Source organism: Oncorhynchus gorbuscha, linkage group LG25 (genome assembly GCF_021184085.1).
Source record: "Oncorhynchus gorbuscha isolate QuinsamMale2020 ecotype Even-year linkage group LG25, OgorEven_v1.0, whole genome shotgun sequence".
Taxonomy (NCBI): Eukaryota; Metazoa; Chordata; class Actinopteri; order Salmoniformes; family Salmonidae; genus Oncorhynchus; species Oncorhynchus gorbuscha.
The window spans coordinates 36,106,017-36,125,274 of record NC_060197.1 but is presented as its reverse complement, the minus strand read 5'-3'; the positions used below and the strand labels follow the sequence as shown (position 1 = coordinate 36,125,274).

The 19,258-nt window shown below is 42.0% G+C and overlaps 3 protein-coding genes and 2 non-coding genes across 5 annotated transcripts in view; 4 read left to right on the top strand and 1 right to left on the bottom strand.

The window, feature by feature from the left end:
* Positions 1-2,714: 2,714 nt before the first annotated feature.
* LOC124013667 (tripartite motif-containing protein 16-like) lies at positions 2,715-6,038 on the bottom strand. The gene is made up of 6 exons (XM_046328041.1): positions 5,184-6,038; positions 4,939-5,034; positions 4,499-4,732; positions 4,101-4,260; positions 3,924-3,983; positions 2,715-3,808 (listed from the first exon to the last, which is right to left on the bottom strand). The coding sequence occupies exons 1-6, from the start codon at positions 5,772-5,774 to the stop codon at positions 3,279-3,281; spliced, it is 1,671 nt and encodes a 556-aa protein (XP_046183997.1). The 5' UTR covers positions 5,775-6,038; the 3' UTR covers positions 2,715-3,278.
* On the top strand, positions 5,151-13,767 carry LOC124013666 (HAUS augmin-like complex subunit 6). Its single transcript, XM_046328040.1, has 16 exons — positions 5,151-6,498; positions 6,698-6,793; positions 6,879-6,957; positions 7,070-7,202; positions 8,726-8,870; positions 9,207-9,269; positions 9,411-9,465; positions 9,579-9,752; positions 10,040-10,239; positions 10,469-10,598; positions 10,721-10,823; positions 10,923-11,001; positions 11,281-11,413; positions 11,780-11,866; positions 12,522-12,654; positions 12,758-13,767. The coding sequence occupies exons 1-16, from the start codon at positions 6,371-6,373 to the stop codon at positions 13,516-13,518; spliced, it is 2,499 nt and encodes an 832-aa protein (XP_046183996.1). The 5' UTR covers positions 5,151-6,370; the 3' UTR covers positions 13,519-13,767.
* On the top strand, positions 11,071-11,185 carry LOC124014634. Its single transcript, XR_006835059.1, has one exon. It is a non-coding gene; the product is annotated as a small Cajal body-specific RNA 8 (non-coding RNA).
* On the top strand, positions 11,881-11,985 carry LOC124014635. The gene has a single exon (XR_006835060.1). It is a non-coding gene; the product is annotated as a small Cajal body-specific RNA 8 (non-coding RNA).
* Positions 13,768-15,046: 1,279 nt separating the features above from the next.
* Positions 15,047-19,258, top strand: part of LOC124014543 (DENN domain-containing protein 4C-like) — a 57,181-nt gene continuing 52,969 nt past the window's right edge. Inside the window, exon 1 of the mRNA XM_046329660.1 lies at positions 15,047-15,452. The gene's annotated coding sequence lies outside the window, so the exon portion shown is untranslated. The remainder of the gene's footprint in view (positions 15,453-19,258) is intronic.

The following is a 19,258-nucleotide window of genomic DNA, read 5'->3' as shown; positions in this document are numbered from 1 at the left end:
AGGGCATAGCCTATAACTAGGACACAATTCTGCGCTTTTAAGTTTTATTTTACAAACTTGATCCAATGTTAGATGAAAACGCTCTAGGTCTATTTTGGCAGCTTTGTGTTATAGTCTTTTCAACAAAACGTTTATAAAATGTCTACAGATTAAAATATTTAAAAAAATGTAAAGCTTAATTTTCATGAACACTATATAATAATAATAATATATGCCATTTAGCAGACACTTTTATCCAAAGCGACTTACAGTCATGTGTGCATACATTCTACGTATGGGTGGTCCCAGGGATCGAACCCACTACCCTGGCGTTACAAGCGCCATGCTCTACCAACTGAGCTACAGTAGGCTGATGATTATAACAACAAAAGTCGCTTATAACATGAATTATAAGATAGTCATCAAAAGAAAGGGATGAAGGAGGTGAAGGAACAGATACTCAACCAAAGGAGAAGGACAAGTCTGTCAAGGTAGGATTGGTCCTTTGGTCATTTATTTTCTCTCTTCTCAGTTAAGTGATCTTGTTTCATTTTACAAACTTGATTCAATGTCAGATGAAAAAGAGGCAGGCCTATGTCTTTCAACAGCTTCATGCATATAAAAAAAACCTCTTACTTTCATTTTGATGAACACCGTATAGGAGAATGTGAAGAAAGAAGAGTTCAGCTGAAGAATGAGAGGAAGGTAAGATTAGTCCTCTGGTCATTTGGGTTCCTTGCGAGGTTTGAATTACTATCTGCCTATGTATTGGCTAAATAATAGGCTGCCTTGACTTGGTGCAACACATTAGGGATAATAATTCATGTGGGACCTGAAATCTGTTTCCTTGAAGACAAAGAGAAAATCAAGTTCCAAGAACACTTCTGAGGCAGGTTAGATATTTTTCTATATTAAATGATTGCTTTTCCCAGTAGTGTACTGTTTGGTTAGGGTGCCCTTTCTTGTTCAGATTCATTATTTTAAAAACAAAACAGCTCATGTCCTTTAGGTTCCTCAGTGGCATTCTGTTCACCCAGAGCTCAGTATCCAGATAAATACAAAAACAGAGAGGCAGTAATTAAACTCTTACAGGAGGAAGGCACTACGGAAGAGTCTACTTTACCCGAGAGGACGTCTGCTTCCCAATCATCAATTTCATGAGGAATCTCACTGATAGGTATGCTCAAAATCTTTAAATAGCGTCCATTCTTTACACAACAACCCTGTCTGGACCACTACAAAACAACTGAACATGTTAACTTGTCTTTATCAGGCAGTGGGAGGTGATTCAGGAGGGCATGAGAAATCCTGTAAGTTTATCTGTCAACATTTGATGTGATTATTTGATAAAAAGTTGGACATGAAGTTTATCATATTGACTAACTAAGCACTTGACACCACAGCCTCTTAAAAATAAATATCATGCTCTTTTTTTTGTATTAAAACAAAATATAACGGGAATAGAGTGAAAACAGTTTCCCATATAGCGGAAGAAATCCTCACCCTGAAATCTAGCATATGACAGTTCTAAGAATGAAAAGCTAAAGAACAATTGTTTTTATGGTAAAGTAAGAAAGGCAGACACCACATCTTTAGAGAACTAAATATTACAATTATTGTGATTTAGGTGAATTTAAAGTAGTTATTTGTAGATATCAAAATGTAAACATTAGTCAAGATTGATCAATTCTTGTGTTCGTTTTGAAGTTCCCAGACGTCGTTGCAGAGGGCACATCGAGTAGACGCTCGATTGACAGATCCTCTGAATGCCCTCTTCGAGATCAGAGGCCACAATTCTCCAAACACTTGGTGATCAATCCTGCTCTTCTGGCTCCTGGATTGATCAGATCTGTGGTCAGAGATGTCGTGAGTCATGTGAACTCTGACATCTCACTGATCATCTCCTGTTCCAGCTCAGGTAAATCAAGTCCAGTGTTGTGTGACACTGGCAGGCGATATGCCATGCAGGCCGCCCAGAAGCTGGTGTCTGTTATCTGTGCCAAGTTGCGGAGGTTTGGAATCACTGGACAGGCTGCGCCTCAAGCCAAAACCAATCCATCTAAGGAGAATGTGGACATTGAGGCTTCTCTTGTCAACAGGAGAGGTCATGGCTGTTATGGTCAACTCCAGAGAATGCCAGGGAGGAGAGTAAAGAACAATGGATGTGCTTCGAGAAATCGCACAAAGTCCATTTTTTTCCCTCCCCCGCTTCAAGGGATAGTGTTGGTCTTCTGGAAGACTCCCTAGCAGAGAAAAAAAATCTGAAAGAGACTATATCCTCTGGCAGCTTGGTGAGTCCAAACATCCTCCTACTTTCACCTTCTGAGAAAAAGCTTGGATCTCCTGTAATGACAACCATTGAGAAATTATCCAGTGTTGAATTGAAGTCAGAAGCCACTAAAGTTTTTAGCGAAGTCTATCTGCACAAACGCCTGCTTGCAGACCTGAGCTTTCAAGTAATCTGGCCAGTGAAAGGAATCTACCAGCTATGTCAGAAGACCATTTAACAACTACAATTAAATGTAGATTCTGAAGCCTCTAAAATGGTGGATTCCTTTCTGAGGAGCAGGCCCAGAGTGGTTCCAGTTCTCCTCAGGCTGTGAAACATGGCAAACTACTGTAAATCGCTCTGGATAATATAATCTGCTGGATGACTCAAATGTAAATATGACCACAACGACCGATTGCTCTCGTGACATTAGGAGGCTCTGAAGGTTTAAGAAGTAGTACGCTAATCAGATGTTCAACAAATACGCAGTTTATTTATCAGTTTACATTTGCTTCAGCATTGTCAATATTGAGTTAATAAGGGCTCAGTAAACTACTTACTTCAGTTGATTGAATAGTATATGGTATAATATGGACCTCGAGGGGACCTGTAACATTATGCAACATGAGTTCTAGGACAAATACAAATTGAATATACCGGCAAAAACGCTGACTGCAAGATATGCACAGTAGCCTACATAAAAATTGCTGACATAGAATATGCAATAACACACAGACATGTCAAGTTCAGAGATCATTCTGAAAACAATGTATTGCCTGCCCTAATACATACTTTCAGAAGTAAAATCTCACTAGTGATATGGATTGTCTGACTAACACAGACATTTGATTAACTTGACTACTTGATTTTAAACATCCTACAATTTGGGGAAAATTACCTCAAATTCTATCTAGACTACAGAGAGCTCAATCTGTGAGAGTCAAAATCCTCTGAGATTCATAGAAGGAAAGTTTTTTATCTGATAAACAACTCACTGAATAGTAGGGTAAAGCATCACTGACATAGGACTCTAGTCTAACTCACATAACTCAGCTGTGGTCTTAAAGCAATGAAGCCAGAACCCAGGATAGAGGGGCTGCGTGAATCTGGTCTGGACACTGTGGAGGAGGGTCATTGTATCAGAGACACTGTAGAAGGACAGAGTGCCCGCCTGGTGATCCAGGTACACTCCTACTCTGGAGGACTGAGGGCGTGCCACTTCAGTCTTTACATTATTATGTCGGAAAAAGTAACCATTACTACAGCACTCTAAACTCCAGGACTTGTCATTGTGTCCAAATTGACAATCCTCTGCAGGCCCAGATCGGCTGATGTCTTTATACGAAACGCCTGCATAAATCTTCCACCCACTCCACTCCACCTCCCAGTAACAGCGCCCAGATAGACCTTCCCTGCACAGCACCTGACACAATTGAGTGAATCTGTCTGGACTACTGTGGTAGGAGTAGCCTTTGCGCTTCAGTTTCACCTTTCTGTTCCGCTCAGACAGAAAGAGTTGTCTGTATAACGTGTTTGCGTCCAGGGTGAGCCGACATGAATCTGAGGGAAGAGAAATTAAGAAATAAAAACATGATATGAGTCCCCCTCTTTACTTGTATCTCAGGGTTTGTGGCGAGTAATCATTGAAAATACAACTTTTAGCAATTGGACTCACATTGTAAGAAGTCGGCTCTGGTTTTGGGCTCGGGTGGGTGTAGAACATCCACTAGATTCACTGAAACGCACATTCACACACAGTGAAAGAGTGTTATGATTAGACAATATAATGCAGTGTAGGCTAGAACTTCAATGTCATCAAAGTATGCAGATGGAACTCTACTTTCTAACCTACCTCTGGTGGAGATTCTGCACCATTCTCTCTTCAAGATGCCCTCCAGTTTCTCTCTCAGGTTAGACACAGCCTCACTCACATCCTCAAAGTACTGAAGTGGACGGACATCGATGGTGGGCAAGTCTGAAAATACACTGGGACTGGCGAGAGACTGATAACTCTGCAGAGAGAGAATTTATTTGTATGGATGTTTGACAGTCAATCTTCTGTGTGTGAACTAACAAATTCCTAAAATTAAGCACTTTGCTACTCTACGAGAGACATAAGTCTAAGTCCACTAACTATATAAATAACATACTACTCACTACTTTAGCTAGCTATAAAGGCTTTGGTAAACCCACCCCAGAATAACGAGTTCCTTTTGCAATAACAGACAGATGGTCACTCAGTGAAGCTACCTCCAGGAAATGGATGTGATCCTCTGTGTGTGTCAGCTTTTCCAGCTCAATCTCTCTCCTCTTCAGCTCAGTGATCTCCTGCTCCAAACGCTCCATGAGGGCTTCAGCTTGACTCACAGCTGAATTCTCCTGGGCTACGATCAGCTCCTTCATCTCCGAGCGCCTTCTCTCAATGGAGTCAATCAACTCTGTAAAGATCCTCTCACTTTCTTCCACTGCTGCCTGTGCAGAGCGCTGTTAAAACACACATGTAGACAAGAGATGGCTTCATGTTAAAGTCTATTCTATTTCTCTGACTTGGAGCCTCAGAAGATTGCAATATCATATCATTGTGGTTCCTGAGATATCAAACGCTTCTCCAGGCGGTTTGGGATCATATGATCTGCCCAACACGACTGCAACAAAGATGACATGGTTAATCTCCTCTGGTCAATACTCACGCTGAGAAACTCCACAGCCTGTTGCAGTTCCTTCAACTCTTTTTCCCTCTCCTGGACTCTCTGGTTGACCTTCTGCTGACTTGTCCCTATCTGCTTCTGTGGACAAAAAAACAAACACTTTATTGAGCTACATGGCATTGATGCGATTTGACAATGCAAATCTGCCTCATACGCCTATCTACATGTGATGTTTTTTTTGCCATGTTGTTTTCATCACAATAACTAAGATTAGCTCTGATTCTCACCTGTTTCTCAGTCTTTTCTGCAGTGATTGAGACTGTATCATGGCCTTTATGTTCATCCATGGTACACAGATAACAGATACACTGCTGATCGGTCCTGCAGAAAATCTCCATCAGTTTGTCATGATGAGAGCAGATATTGTCCTGTAATTGTGTGGTGGCTTTGACCAGCTTGTGCTTCATCAATGGAGCTACATTATAGTGAGGCTGGAGATGAGTCTCGCAGTAAGAGGCTAGACACACCAGACATGACTTGAGAGCTTTCTGCTTTCTCCCATTGCAGAAATCACATTCCACATCTCCAGGTCCAGCAAAGCACAGAGCAGGAGAAGTAGCCTGGAGCCCTGTCTTCTTCATGTTCCCGACCACCATGGCTAGCAGGCTATTCTTCATCAGAGCAGGCCTTGGGGAGAAGGTATGTCTACACTGGGGACAGCTGTAGACACCCGTTGGGTCATCCTTATCCCAGGAGTCCTCAATACAGTTGCTACAGTAACTGTGTCCACAGTTGATAGTGACCGGCTCTTTCAGTAAATCCAGGCAGATAGAGCAGCAGAACTGGCCCTGGTCCAGGAGAACTCCCTGCTCAGCCATTTCACCGATCACTCACAAAGACACACCCCGGCAGTAATGCTACATACAAACAAAACGTGAATTAATCTAAACAGCTAGACGATTAAAATATATCCCAGCCACCTAGTTGAACTAGTCTAATTCCAATTCAATAATACACATTTTACTAGTCGTGATTATCAATTCAAGATATGACAATTCAAATGTGGTTCTTATTGTTGAATCGACTAGCAGCGAAGGATCAATCCGAGATCTGTAGGGGACAAAATTATGCGCAACACAGGAAGTATGCAGATCAGCATCCGGCTAATTCTTTTCTTCTTGAAATATTTGGCGGTTTGAAGAAGACATTCATCGAAGTTGGCATGCGTAATGTCGAGTAACTACATATGTATGGTGTACATGCTTCATTTTTTTACGGCAATTGTATTTGTATCATTTGTTGAAATTCGACGACGGTAACGTTAGTTACTATCGCTAGCTATGTTCGCTTTCTGCCCAACTAACTAGACAATTTAGTTAGCTACCGTTAATTTAGTTGCATCGTATGTTTCAGTCTTCTGCTAGCTAGCAGTTAGATCACTTTTAGATCTCAGAACTGTCAGCTTGCTGGAAGAATGTCGACTCTTCAGAGAACGAACGGTAAATATCTGTGGTGGTCTCTTGTGGGTCTTGGATTTCAACCCGAAGTCGCAGCATCATCAGGAGCCAGCAAAGCCAATGTTAAACACATCATTCTTGGACCGTAAGTATTGATTGTTGTGGTAACAGCTAACGTTAACAGTTCGCGTTGACAGTGTCAACATCAGTCTTGCAACCCTGTTTCAATCCAGTGAGACAAACTGGCGAAGTCATGACAATGAAAATAACAAGGCATAGGTAGAACGACTCCATTCTCTCAGCTCAGTCAGAAGCCTGTTTTGACACCAGTTTCTCACCAACAGCAATATGTTTGACAAACCAAACAAGGACGCATTCTACATAGTTACCCATTTCCTGTTAGAAAAACTCAACCCCGCACGCTTCCACGATGCATACAGGTATGATGGTCGCAGACCCGGCTTGTTTCTCTTCACACATTTGTCATTTTTTGCAATCGTGTAAAATGCTGGGTCTTGTATGCAGGCATTGCTGGCCAGTGTTGGACCACAAAGCAGATGCCGAATTCCGTAAGGTGACCTGTGCTTGGCTGCGAGATCTAATGGTAAGGATTTGACATGTCTTCTTTCAGATGTGCACGATTTGACCTACTTGTTGCAGCAGACTACTGTCTGGTCAACAGGTCTAAAGTGTTTGAACTTTATCTGTGCTTTCAGGATGAGCAGGGGAGCACAGTTCCCAAAGTGGTGGCGTCACTATTCCTCTCGCCTGGTGGACCCAAGTTCATCAACCTTATGCTCCATCTAGCCAATCATGTCATGTTGCATGATATGAAGACATTTTCAACAGGTAGTAAGACCTATACAGTGTATTTGGAAAGTATTCAGACCTTGACTTTTCCACATTTTGTTATGTTACAGCTTTATTCTAAAATGGATTAAATTGTTCCCCCCCTCAAGCTACACACACTAACCTGTTTTTGCTTTGTCATTATGGGGTTATCACATTTACACTATGTGTAGCCCAAGGTTTGGACTTCTTATGCTGCTTTCACACAAGCAGATTTTGACCAATCACAGAGCTTTTCACAGCTATATTTTTCAGAGCTGATCTGATTAGTCGAAAGACCAATTTAGTGGGGGTAAAAGCAGAATTGGGCTGCCTGTCTAAATGCAGGGCAGTGGGTAGCCTAGTGGTTAGAGTGTTGGGTCTGTAACAGAAACGTTGCAAGATCGAATCCCTGAGCTGACAAGGTAAAAATCTGTCGTTCTGCCCCTGAACAAGACAGTTAACCCACTGTTCCTAGGCTGTCATTGAAATTAAGAATTTGTTCTTAACTGACTTGCCTGGTAAAATAAAAAGGCAGACTCCATAGCTTTTCATCTCCCTGTGAATTGCAACTGTTTGTCTGGAGTTGTTTGTCAATAACCAGGTCCCATCTAACCGTTTTATGCGCATAAAGTACATGTCAGATAAAAAGTGTCACGACAGGCCTGATCGAAACAGCTAATTTGTTTGTTGGGTAACTTTCCAAATGTCAACAAAACAAAATATGCTAGAGAAGGTGGGGTTTTTGTGTCTAAGATTATGTGAGAAATAGTGGTGGAAATGCTTTTATGCACAAATATATAATAATAACCATTATATTGAGGTAATCTTGGAGTCATGCGATGACGTGCTGTGTGATCCTCCCACTACGACTCGGGAAGACATGCAGTTTATTAGGCTACAGATGAAATGAATCATGAGCTTCAAAGGGTGGTGACAGTGCAAGGTGATGAGATTGATGCTGCTTTTCAGTAAATATCCAGGGTCTTATTCTGGTGACATGATGATCGAAGCTTGGCTGCTGTTTGACAAATGACATAATCTTGCTCTTTTGTCCATAATAGTCTCATGTAGACTATACCTGCATTGTATCTGCAAGCTATTGGTTAGAGTGCACGTGCCATTAACAGTGGGCATATTCGCTATATAACCACATTTCTTTGTTGTGACAACCATCTGTAGAGTTAAATGTGAACCAAACCAATTAACTTGTATTTTTTTTTGTACATGGGGATTTGACTGCAGTTATTGTATGTGCATTACGTTATTACGCATAGACTTTAAAAAATATATTTTTTTATCCGCAAGAAGTAATTTTGATGGAAACATCTCTGGTGGGAAAATTGGCATATTTTACAATAATCACTTTGTCAACAATTGGATGGAAACCTAGCTAGTGGGTATTTTCAGTCAGCCCAATTCTGATATCAGATGCGCTCTGGAAGAAGAAGAAAAAAAACTGATATGAATGGTCTGTGATCGGTCAAAGACTGATTTAGTGAAAAAGATATCAGAATTGTGTGAACGCAGCCAATGTGTGTTAGATGGCACGTGGGTCCCAGAGGCAGCGGCAGCCCCTGCCTCTTCTGTGGAAATGGCGCTGAAGCGGTTTCAGCTGGTCAAGACCAGATTCCTGAGAGGAGCTGTGGAACAGGACCTGATGCTGCAGGAGTACCAGAGACAGGCCCAGTAAGTCATGGCTACTACACAAACCACAGGCATTGGATGTGTTTGTAGATACACTGGTGTTTACAATGCCTATAAGTGTCAAATTTTTGTTGAGACCAATTCTGTTAGATAAAAATATAGATATTTTTTTTAAATGGTTAGGTGTGTTGTGATTCTGGCTAATTAGCACAGGTGCAAATGATGAGCAGGTAATCATCAAGCCACCCTCTTAAAACAGTTGGTCACAGGTTTGGAGTTTGTATGCCCTGAGGTGAATGTCTTGCCTTTGCCAGTCAACTGTTGTTTCTTTTCAAATGTGCCTTGTTTTGGCCATTCTACATCTGTTCTCGCTTGTAGGTCTCGAGTGAAGTCTTTGAGATATTGGAGAGCTGAAGACGCAAAGTATGATGATTTGCATAAGTATGTATGAGTCCATTTACCCTTTTTTAAGTATATATTTTTTTGGACTGTAGTTCAGATATATATTTTTTTGTATCAAACATACACCAAGTGCTAATAATCAATAGCAGCTGGTAAAATAAATGTATTTACCCTGCGCAGGCGTCACAAGAAAGTTGAACAGGAGGGAACCCCTCAAGCTGACAAGATTCAGAAGGTTTTCCTTCATTTTATAAATGACTTATAGTGTGTATAACATGATTAGAAATGGACATTCATAACATTTCTATATGCAATAGTCTGACCATTTCACCTCTGAACACACCCAAGGTGCGCTCCTTGTGGTCGTCCATGGACGGAGTGCTGTCCACTCTGGAGGAGGAGCGGCGGGTGGTGGAGAGTGTCATCAGGGGAGATGTGGACCAGTACACCCTGGACGGGACGGACCTTGCCCTCAAAATCCCCTGTGTTCTGCTAGAGCGGATAGAGCAGTTATCCCACCTGGTGAGACGTGCAAAAATGCCCTTTTACTTTAGCGGGTGATGGTGCATTTGGAACCTAGTCCATATGTCAGTGCAATGTTTCCCAAACCTCTCAAGTAACCCCAGGTTTTCCACATGTTTGATATGTTCCAGAGCTAGCACAACCGATGAAACTAATAAATGGTAATTTAGTTAACTGATTGAATCAGGTATGCTAGTACTGGAAATGCTACAAATAAGTGGGACTTTCTGAGTGCTGTGGGTACTGCTCTAGTGTTTATCACTAAGTAAGTTCTGTGTGTTCGCCAGTCGAGTGTGGGCAGTGTTTACGAGGCAGGACAGCTGAACATCCTCCGTATGCTGGAGCTGCTCCATCAGGCTCTGGTTCTCCTAGGGGCGGAAAGGACCCGGGTGGCAGGACACACCCCCATTGCCCAGCTCCACCCCTTGCACCTGCAGGAGAGGAACCTACAGATGGCCCGTGCCATGGAGGATCTCCGAGTCATGAGGTAGGCTACAAACTGCTATCGCAGAGGCTTGCTTGTTGGGGAACTACTACCCAGTTTATGTATTACTGTTTGAATTGCGTAGCAGCAGTTAACATGTTTGTAATTTGTTGTCTTTTAACACAAGAACGCAGCAATTTAAATCCATCTTGGACAGTATTAATAGCTATTTTAAACTGTCAAGCTCGGTTCTCTCTGGCATCACTGCATCCCACTGTCTTTCTCTTTACAGGAAGAGGATTTCAAAGGAAGAAATTCCCGAGGTGAAGAGCCTCATCAGAAAGTTGGAGGCAGAGTGGGACCGGAAGTGGGCGGACTGTTTGAAACGCACGCCGCTGACCTCGTTCCTCAACGAGGATCCTGTAAGTGCCTTTTCTGGTTTGACATGGATGTATTAAATGGCTTTTTTCCAGCAACAGCCCCTACTGCCTAGGCCAGGGATATTCAAATCTGACTGAGGGCTGTACTCTCTCTCTCCCTTTAGGCCCTGGACTTTCTGTTCCCCATGGCACCTCTGTCCTTTGAGCCGGCCACCGACGCCAGCTTCAAATCCAGCATCTTCTCTCAGTATCCGGCCAATCTACCCGGTGAGTAAAGCAAAACAAAAGATTTCCACTTCTAAGTTGCTTTTATTGTTTAACTGAATATTTTAACAAGTGGTACCTTGTGGTGGTTTCATAACTTAGAATTTCCTGAGGAGAAGCCTGTGGCGACTGACTCTGTTCCAATGGAGACCGTTACCACAATGGATTATACCCTCAAAAGGTATATTAAAACTCTGCTTGCCTTGCATTCATTGCTAATGGGCAACTAGTATACTGATTCCTCTGTTGTTGGGAGGCAGATACCTGGTCAGTCCTGAGCTGTGCTCTGTCCGTCACATACCTGCTCTCTGATGACCAGGGCGAGTTGAATGAAATCGCAATGGACAGATACGGAGCAGACAACCGTTATCCAGTCTTGTTTTTTCTAATCATATTTCCAACATCATTTGATCCACAGAATGTCTTTATAACATGTCTCTTTTTTTTATTTTTTTAACAGCCTCTACCCTCCAGCTGTTGAGATGATTGCATCTCTTCCTAGTGTGGCCATTTTCCCACTGACTCCCCTCCCTGCACTTTGTGAATCTCCTCTGGCTGTCCCTGCCAAAGCTCCCTCACCAAGCCACCTGCCGGTAGGTGATGTGCAACAGGCATCCTATTTGGCTTTGGAAATATATATTTTAAGGCTTTGTTTTAGCTCATTCAATGTTATAAATCTGTTTTTTAGATTTAAAGGCTTTTGGCCTTTTAGTCACCCCTGAATACCAAAATATGTCCCTAATTTATGTACATGTTTAATCACATAGGTAATCTAGAAGAAAAATAGATGCACAGCTATTTAGGCGAGGTGCTGGCTCGGGGAGTAGAAAACTTAAAAATAAAAGAGCCGTACACTCTAGGAGCTCAGATGCAAAAATTGAATTACCAACGTTTCAACAGCCAAGCTGTCTTCATCAGGGTGTGATAATCACCTATGTGACCATTCTGTTTTTTTATAGGCCAGTGTAAGGAAGACTCCTCATGTGTCTGCAGTGAAGAAAAAGGCTCAGATCCTTGACTCTGAGTTGGACAACTTAGCAAATCGGGTACAGTTTCCATATGGGGGTGCTCTGACCATCACTAGCTCTCCCTATAGCATACCTGCTCTCTGATGACCGGGGCAAGTTGCGTGAAATCGCAACTGAGAGATGCGGAGCAGACAATCCATACCTGCATCAGGGGTTGGAACTGGTTTTGGGAACAGAGGAGAATATATAATTCAGTGAAATTAGGATGCTAATAATGGCCTAAACCATTCCAATTCACATGTCATGATGCTCAGCGCTTCAAGCCAAGCCCCCTCAATGTTCACCCCTCTTTCACTCCACACCCTCACATCACATGCCTGCACTTAACTGTCCATCAAGCATGTAAACAACTAGCTTACATTTTCCATAGCAAGCTGCTCTGTCCACGTTAATTGGTGGAGTTAATGATTGGCTAAATGTAAAAACTGATTTTAAATGGCAAAAAATAGCTATTTGAACCATTACTTTTTGGGGGTTTGAACCGGTTCAGAACTGTATAATGCTGATCGGAACACTGGAACGTAACTAAATAACTAGGGGTTCTGCTCAGCACGATTGGAAATTTCTGTTCTAACCCACTGATCTGTGTATGACTGGTATTGTCTGTACCATGTTGCTTAACATGCATGCCATGCATGGAGCATTTTCAATTCCTGTTTGTGTGCATTTTTAGTTTGCGGAGGCTGTGACCCCCAGCCCTGGCAACATAAGTTTACGAGGACTTGAGCTGGGAGACATACTCGATACTCTTGGCGAAGACCCTTTCTCCACCAGGAAGCAGATTCCACGCACCCCAGAGAGTTTGAGTGAGTATTGGACCTTATTTGATGTAATTTGAAAGACAGAATGCTCTCTTCAATTTTGCCTTTTGTTGGCCAGAGGAGCAATGTTTATTTCCCCCCTCCTCAGTTTTGGATGTGAAGAGTTCCTGGCGAAGGGCGGTGGAGGAAGAGGCTCAGAAGGCCTGCCTGTCTGCTACATTTGACTGCGACAACATCCGTGGGTGCCTCATGCCCCTCAGCGAGGTACATGAGGCCTCCCTTGGCCACGACTTTTCCTCCCTGAGCACAAGCCTGGATCCCACCAATGGGTGCAGTACTGCAGCCCCCCAGCAGGCTTCCCTCATGTCCACCCTGTCCTGGGACTCCAACATGGAAGCCCTCAATAGCCTGAGCAACAACAACGTGGTCCAGTTCAGCATCAACCAAGAGGTGTTCCCAGAGCAGTACAGTATAGATCAGGAGACACTTCCTGAGCTGCCGGGCAACGACAGCAGCCTCCTGACCTCCATTAACTCCAGGGATATATCCAACACTGAGGAGGAAGAGCTGCTCCTCCCCCACATCCCCTATCTCCTCCCCACAGAGACTGAGCCAGCCCTGCTGGATGCACGCAGGCGTTTGGACAAGATCCAGCAGGCTTTTGGAGAGGCCTCCTTCATGGACCACCGCCAGGGGGCGCCAGAGCCCTCTCTCTCACAGCATGACAAGAGGAGCCTGGACGCCAGAGACTGGCTGATGGCAGCAACACCGGAGACCTCAGCCACAGTGGAAGTGACGGACAAGGTCTTTTCCCTGGATCTGGACACTCTAGAGAGCCCCTCACCGCCAAGAACAGGGCAGTATAACCTCCCGCAATTGTTCACATTCTCCCCCATAGATGACCTGTAGTGTCTCCACATTTATATATTTTCTGAGCAGTCTTCTAGTTTCTTACTTTTTCACAATTAAAGCTAACTAATTTCAATGCACATGCAATTAAAATATTTGTACATATGTGTGCCAATCTAACATGGTCTGAAACTAGCATGGAAACAAGTTTTAAATATTTTTTTTATGTCTAAGATGACATATGATGGGTGAGAATAAACAAACATGAATTGTATATTGTTAAATGAATTAAATTGGTAACAATGTCAATCGGGGTTAATCTTTTTGGGGATTCAGTTCCTGTGCTTGTAAAGGCCTTGTTTACACTTGCATGGAGTTATTGGGGGTTCAATCATCTAAACTACACTGATGCAATAATTTAAAAGATTTTACTGAGTTACAGTTCATAATGCATTTTTTTTCTTCAATTGACTGATTTCCTTAAGCCCTAATCTATGGATTTCACATAACTGGGATACAGACACAAACTAAAAACCATCTAATAAAACATGGGAAGATTCAATTTATTTTCTGTCACAGTATTAGACAGACATTCTCTTACATAATGCAGGTCAGATACAATAACATACTAATAATAATAGGGATGTGCATCTCAACCAATTAATAATAATAATATATGCCATTTAGCAGACGCTTTTATCTGGTGTGACCACCATTTTCCTCATGCAGCACGACACATCTTCAGAGTTGATCAGGCTGTTGAATGTGGCCTGTGGAATGTTGTCCCACTTGTCTTCAATGGCTGTGCGAAGTTGCTGGATATTGGAGTGAACTGGAACATGCTGTCATATGTCTGAGTATGCAGGCGATGGAAGAACTGGGACAATTTCAGCTTAGAGGAATTGTGTACAGATGGAAAATGGAATGTATAAAAGTGAAATATTTCAGCTTCTTAAGGGTTTAAGGGTCTCATCAGTAAGAATATTTAGTCATGGGAAACGTTATCCAGAATAATCATTGGATTATTTTTGGATGAATTCTCATTGGACTTTTCAATTCATGAAATATGGGCCTACTTGATTTTTGAAAAATTGCTTATTTATGCAGTAGACCTAGTATTGGCTATTTAACACCCAAACGGACTAAGGGAGCTTGTATATAAAATATATTGTCACTAAATGAAAAAAATGTCAAATACTATAGCACTCTATAACACCTGTTGAATTTGCAGCCTACAATATTCTGGTGTCAAGACATTATATGCATTACATTTCACATGGGGGTAGGGGCATAGGCCTTACATTGTCAAGCTGACATCTACAGTGACCATACAGTAAATTCGCCTCCGCAGAAGTCAAAGCAAACATACTTTTTGCGCTTCGTGGAGCAGAGAAGAGCTGTTGTGAAGGAAGTTGTCAAGGAAGTGAGTTTGTGTTTGTACAGGACCTCCCGCCCCCACCTAGCGTCAACCAATCACGTCAATGCAGCTGTACAGAGCCCTCCGTATTGTTACACAATTTGATAGGCGCACGGCGATGCGGTACAGAGCTTGATTTGGCCGCGGGATGCTCCGCAATTGCGTCACTGCCGCCATACGAAGCTTCCGACCACTTTTTCAGATCAAGCATAAACTGGCTTTAAGAGGCGGTTGGAAAAAGGCGGAGAAGGTTTGTCATCTGAGTGTCAGTCACTATCTGGGCGGTTTCATTCTGTCTCATGCAGCGGTGTAAAAAAATAAAAATAATTGCTCACTAAAGTGTGACCAAACGCAAACATGGCGACTGCTTGCACGGACAGCTACCGATAAGAGTGTCTTGAACAAGCTATACCTCAGCGAACAAGTGACAAAGTTTCCAAGGATTATCGAAGTGCGCACACTTTGTGCCTTCAGTGGTGGTTTTGTAATCTAAAACTGGATCGGAATAACTCGAGCGGGTGAAAGCTGCAAGTTGCCTACATGTCAAAATTGTCTCTTGTAGTGTTGTAAACAGCTGGTAAGTATTACAGCACTGCCTGCCTCTATTCTGGTTAGGGAACTAAAGCAAGTTTGTTTTTGTTAGGGTTCTATGCGCTTTAACTTTGGGTTAATAAACTGTTACTTTATGATGCAGTAACGATATGCAATGTTTCAAACATGTAAATTGAAATCCTTTGCGTGAATGTATTGCAAAAGCCCGGTGTCTGCGTAATTGTTTTTTTTATACCTCGCAACATAGATGGGCTGTCTCTTATTGAGAATGAAATGCTTTGTTTTCAGTGATCAAATGTTGACCTACTTTTATAATAAAGCCATAGGCTACGATGCAACAGTGGGAACGTAATACTTCCCCCGCCCCCTCTAGGCCCCTTATACCGTGAGAGATTCTCCTGTAGGCCTTGGGTGTGTCAACACTCAGGTAGTTTATTGTCAGGCAAAACCATTGTCTTTTGAAATATCTGCCTCGCTTTCCCAGCAAGAAAGTCTTAAGATCAATTCCAACAATATACTATCAAATGAAACAACCACCACTCATACTATAACCGCTTAAAACAAAACAAAAACTTTTACTTGTTTTTCACAAATGGCATTCTCCACTGGGAAACTTTAAATGTGGTAATGGACCTAAAAAAACAAACATGCAGAGAGCACTTGTAGTAGCATAGTATTTCCATAATTCTCTACTACATGTCATTCAAAGTGTGGACCTCAGTTTAGGCTGAGCCTAAGTGGACTTTTGTTACTGAATTTCCAATGTCCGTCTGCGTTTGTGTGACCCTGACTAAGAATGAAATGTCTGTCAATGACGCTCTGTAACCTACAGGTTCCTGCAAGCCAAGGTGCTCACATACAGTATATGTTGCTCAGCACTTGACTGATTGCCAGCAAGCAACTGTGGTGCTGCAGTGACAAACAGAATGTGTCATTCCTTCCTCCCTACCCCTAAGCGGGTCTCCATGTGTGTCTGCCATGGCAACCTGAGGGCCAAAACTGTGGACATATTTCAGAGATCTTGACACACCTTTTTAGCTTTGCTTTTCCTTAGGGTGCGTTTTTAATATTTCTGTTTTATTTTTTTATCATCTTGTGTTTTGTAGTACATATTTGAGTTTATTTTTATAGTTCAAAAAATATAATAATAATTGTGTGAAGAACATTGCGTTGCATTCATGTCTAAAATGTGCTGTATAAGTAAAGCTTGATTTGATGGCGTCTCTGTGCCAGTTGTCTACGGCATTAGTCCCAGCAGGGCAAATAATGGTATTTCCCCACAGGTTACTGTAGCCACATTTTGGTTTCCATTAGGGTAGCAATGCATTTGTGCTAAAAGAAAGTCTCACCCTCTAAATCAGGGATAGGCTACTTTGATGCAGGTGTGTCAGCTCAGGCATTTTACTAGCAATGCAGTTTGTGGTACAGTATTCCCTAAAATAAGACTATACTCTTGTGAGGAGGAACATAATCTGACTTGTCTCTGTGCATGGGAAACAATGAATTACACAATCTATTCAGATTTCTATCTTGAATATTGTTTCAGGCCAACTGCTAATGTTGGAATGCAATGAAATGCTGCTCTCTAGCAAGTGGTGCCATAGTAATTACTAGTGTGTCTGTTGTGAGAACTTGTGACTGAGTGGGTATTAGAGTATGTTTTGGCACATTCAATGTTATGCCATGACTAATTGGGTCATGGACCCAGTTGGGTGTGTCTTCGTGCATACAATTCCAGTGAGAAATTTTGAAAGCACATACTCATACAAGGGTTTTTCTTTATTTTTACTATTTTCTACATTGTAGAAATAAGTGAAGACAGAAATATGAAATAACACACATGGAAGCATGTAGTAACCAAAAAAGTGTTAAACTAATCAAAATATATTTGACATTCTTCAAAGTAGTCACCCTTTGCCTTGATGGCAGCTTTGCACACTCTTGGCATTCTCTCATCCAGCTTCGTGAGGTAGCTGTGTCCAAACTTTTGACTGATACTGTAGGTAAATTAGATATTTCAACTAGGTGCCAGGAGATCTGTGTCAGGTGACGGGAAAATAAGGAAGCAGTCTGGCAAGGGAACATCAACCTAGAAGAAAAAGAAACGCACACCTATATAGGTGAGGTGCTGGCTAGCGGAGTAGAAAACTTGAAAATAAAAGAGAGCTCCACACTCTATATAGGGAACAACAACGAACAGGGCTCAAACATAGAGATAGATAGGACTCTTGTGCCAAAAATCCTGTTTTAGCATGGACAACACCATTGAGAACTTACATTTTTTTAGTAGTCAATTGGGTGGGACTTCTGATGGGGAAAGAAAGAAAGTATCACATAATTCCATCCAGGTCATCAGGAGTGTTCAGCCAATGAATTATACTCTTGAGCAAACATTCCATAACTGCATTTGGCAGTAAATTGCCAACCGTGGCTTTGGTACCTGTTCATACAACACACTCCAGGGGGCAGTACACAGTCTTTAGTTTGTTTACCAACTCATAGAAGTAGAAGAAGAAAATTGACTACTTCAAAATGGAGCTGGCATCAATGGCACTGCCCATCCTCTGACAAATACAATGTTGAAAAAGTAATAATTAATTTGTACAGCATGTACTTAGGTAGGCCTTTTCCTGCGAAAAATAACTATGATACCATTTATATGCTTCACTTCAGCATGCTGTTTAGGTCCATGCTGTTTCGGTGCGTCTCAGATGTGCCACAGAGGAAATTGATATTGTGGTTCGTTCTGTGTGAAGCAGAAGATAATCTGAATAATGACTTCAGTCTCTTAATTGAGTTACAGCAATAGTTCATATGAGGGAATTTAGGTTGGCCAAGTAGAGTTAGAATTCATTGGTATTCTAGTGCTCACAACAAAACTTTGTTTTGCCTTTAACTTTTAAAAATGGCCTTGTTTTCTAAATATCGTATTTTAATTTAGTCCTACTCTTAGTTTGAAGATTTTGCATCCCAATACTCATGTTTCTATAGACGACATAGGCCTCAATTCACCTGAAGCCACAGTGCAGTATTGACACTAGCACATGCCTTCAGTTTTCTAAATAAGACGTGTAATCACACTCAGTCAGGAAGTGGTTTTCTAAATGGAGATAGGCCTACTCGTCCAACTTTGCAAAGGATCATTGAAAGAATCCATTCTTTGGTGTCTTCTCAGGTGACCTATTAATTTCCTCTGACTCGGATGTCTCTGCAATCTTTTTGTTCTGATCTTTCAATGGATCTGGGTGCTTCGTCTGTCAGTGTAGTTAGGGCAGTGAGTGTTTCCCCTCTCTCTCCACTTCCCTGTGGAAACAATGCTTTTTGTCTGGCCGCCCGTCACGCTTGAGGAAGGAGGCAGTGAGTCTTGACGTTTCAGCTGAGCTTTCCTTCAGTCTTCAGCTTCCACTGTGGGATTCTTATCCGCTGCCTTTCACCTGTTAATGAGTGCCCAAAGTATTATAATGGCACCAGAGCTATTCAATTATAAATATTGTAATTAAGCCTTTTTCAAGTATATTTTAGCCTTTTGAAAAATGCGTTCTCTCCCATTTTCTCTCCCTGTTTCCTGCTTCTAGTCATCATAAGCAGGTAGCCTAGTGGTTAGAGTGTTGGGCCAGTAACTGAAAGGTTGGTGGATCGAATCGCCGAGCTGATAAGGTAAAAATCTGTCATTCTGCCCCTGAACAAGGCAATTAAACCACTGTTCCGTGGCCGTGATTTGAAAATAAGAATTTGTTCTTAACTGACTTGCCTAGTAAAATAAAGGTCAAATAAAAATACGTCAGACCGACGATCACGAGGGTTTGTTAGCCTTGTATTTATTCTGTATCT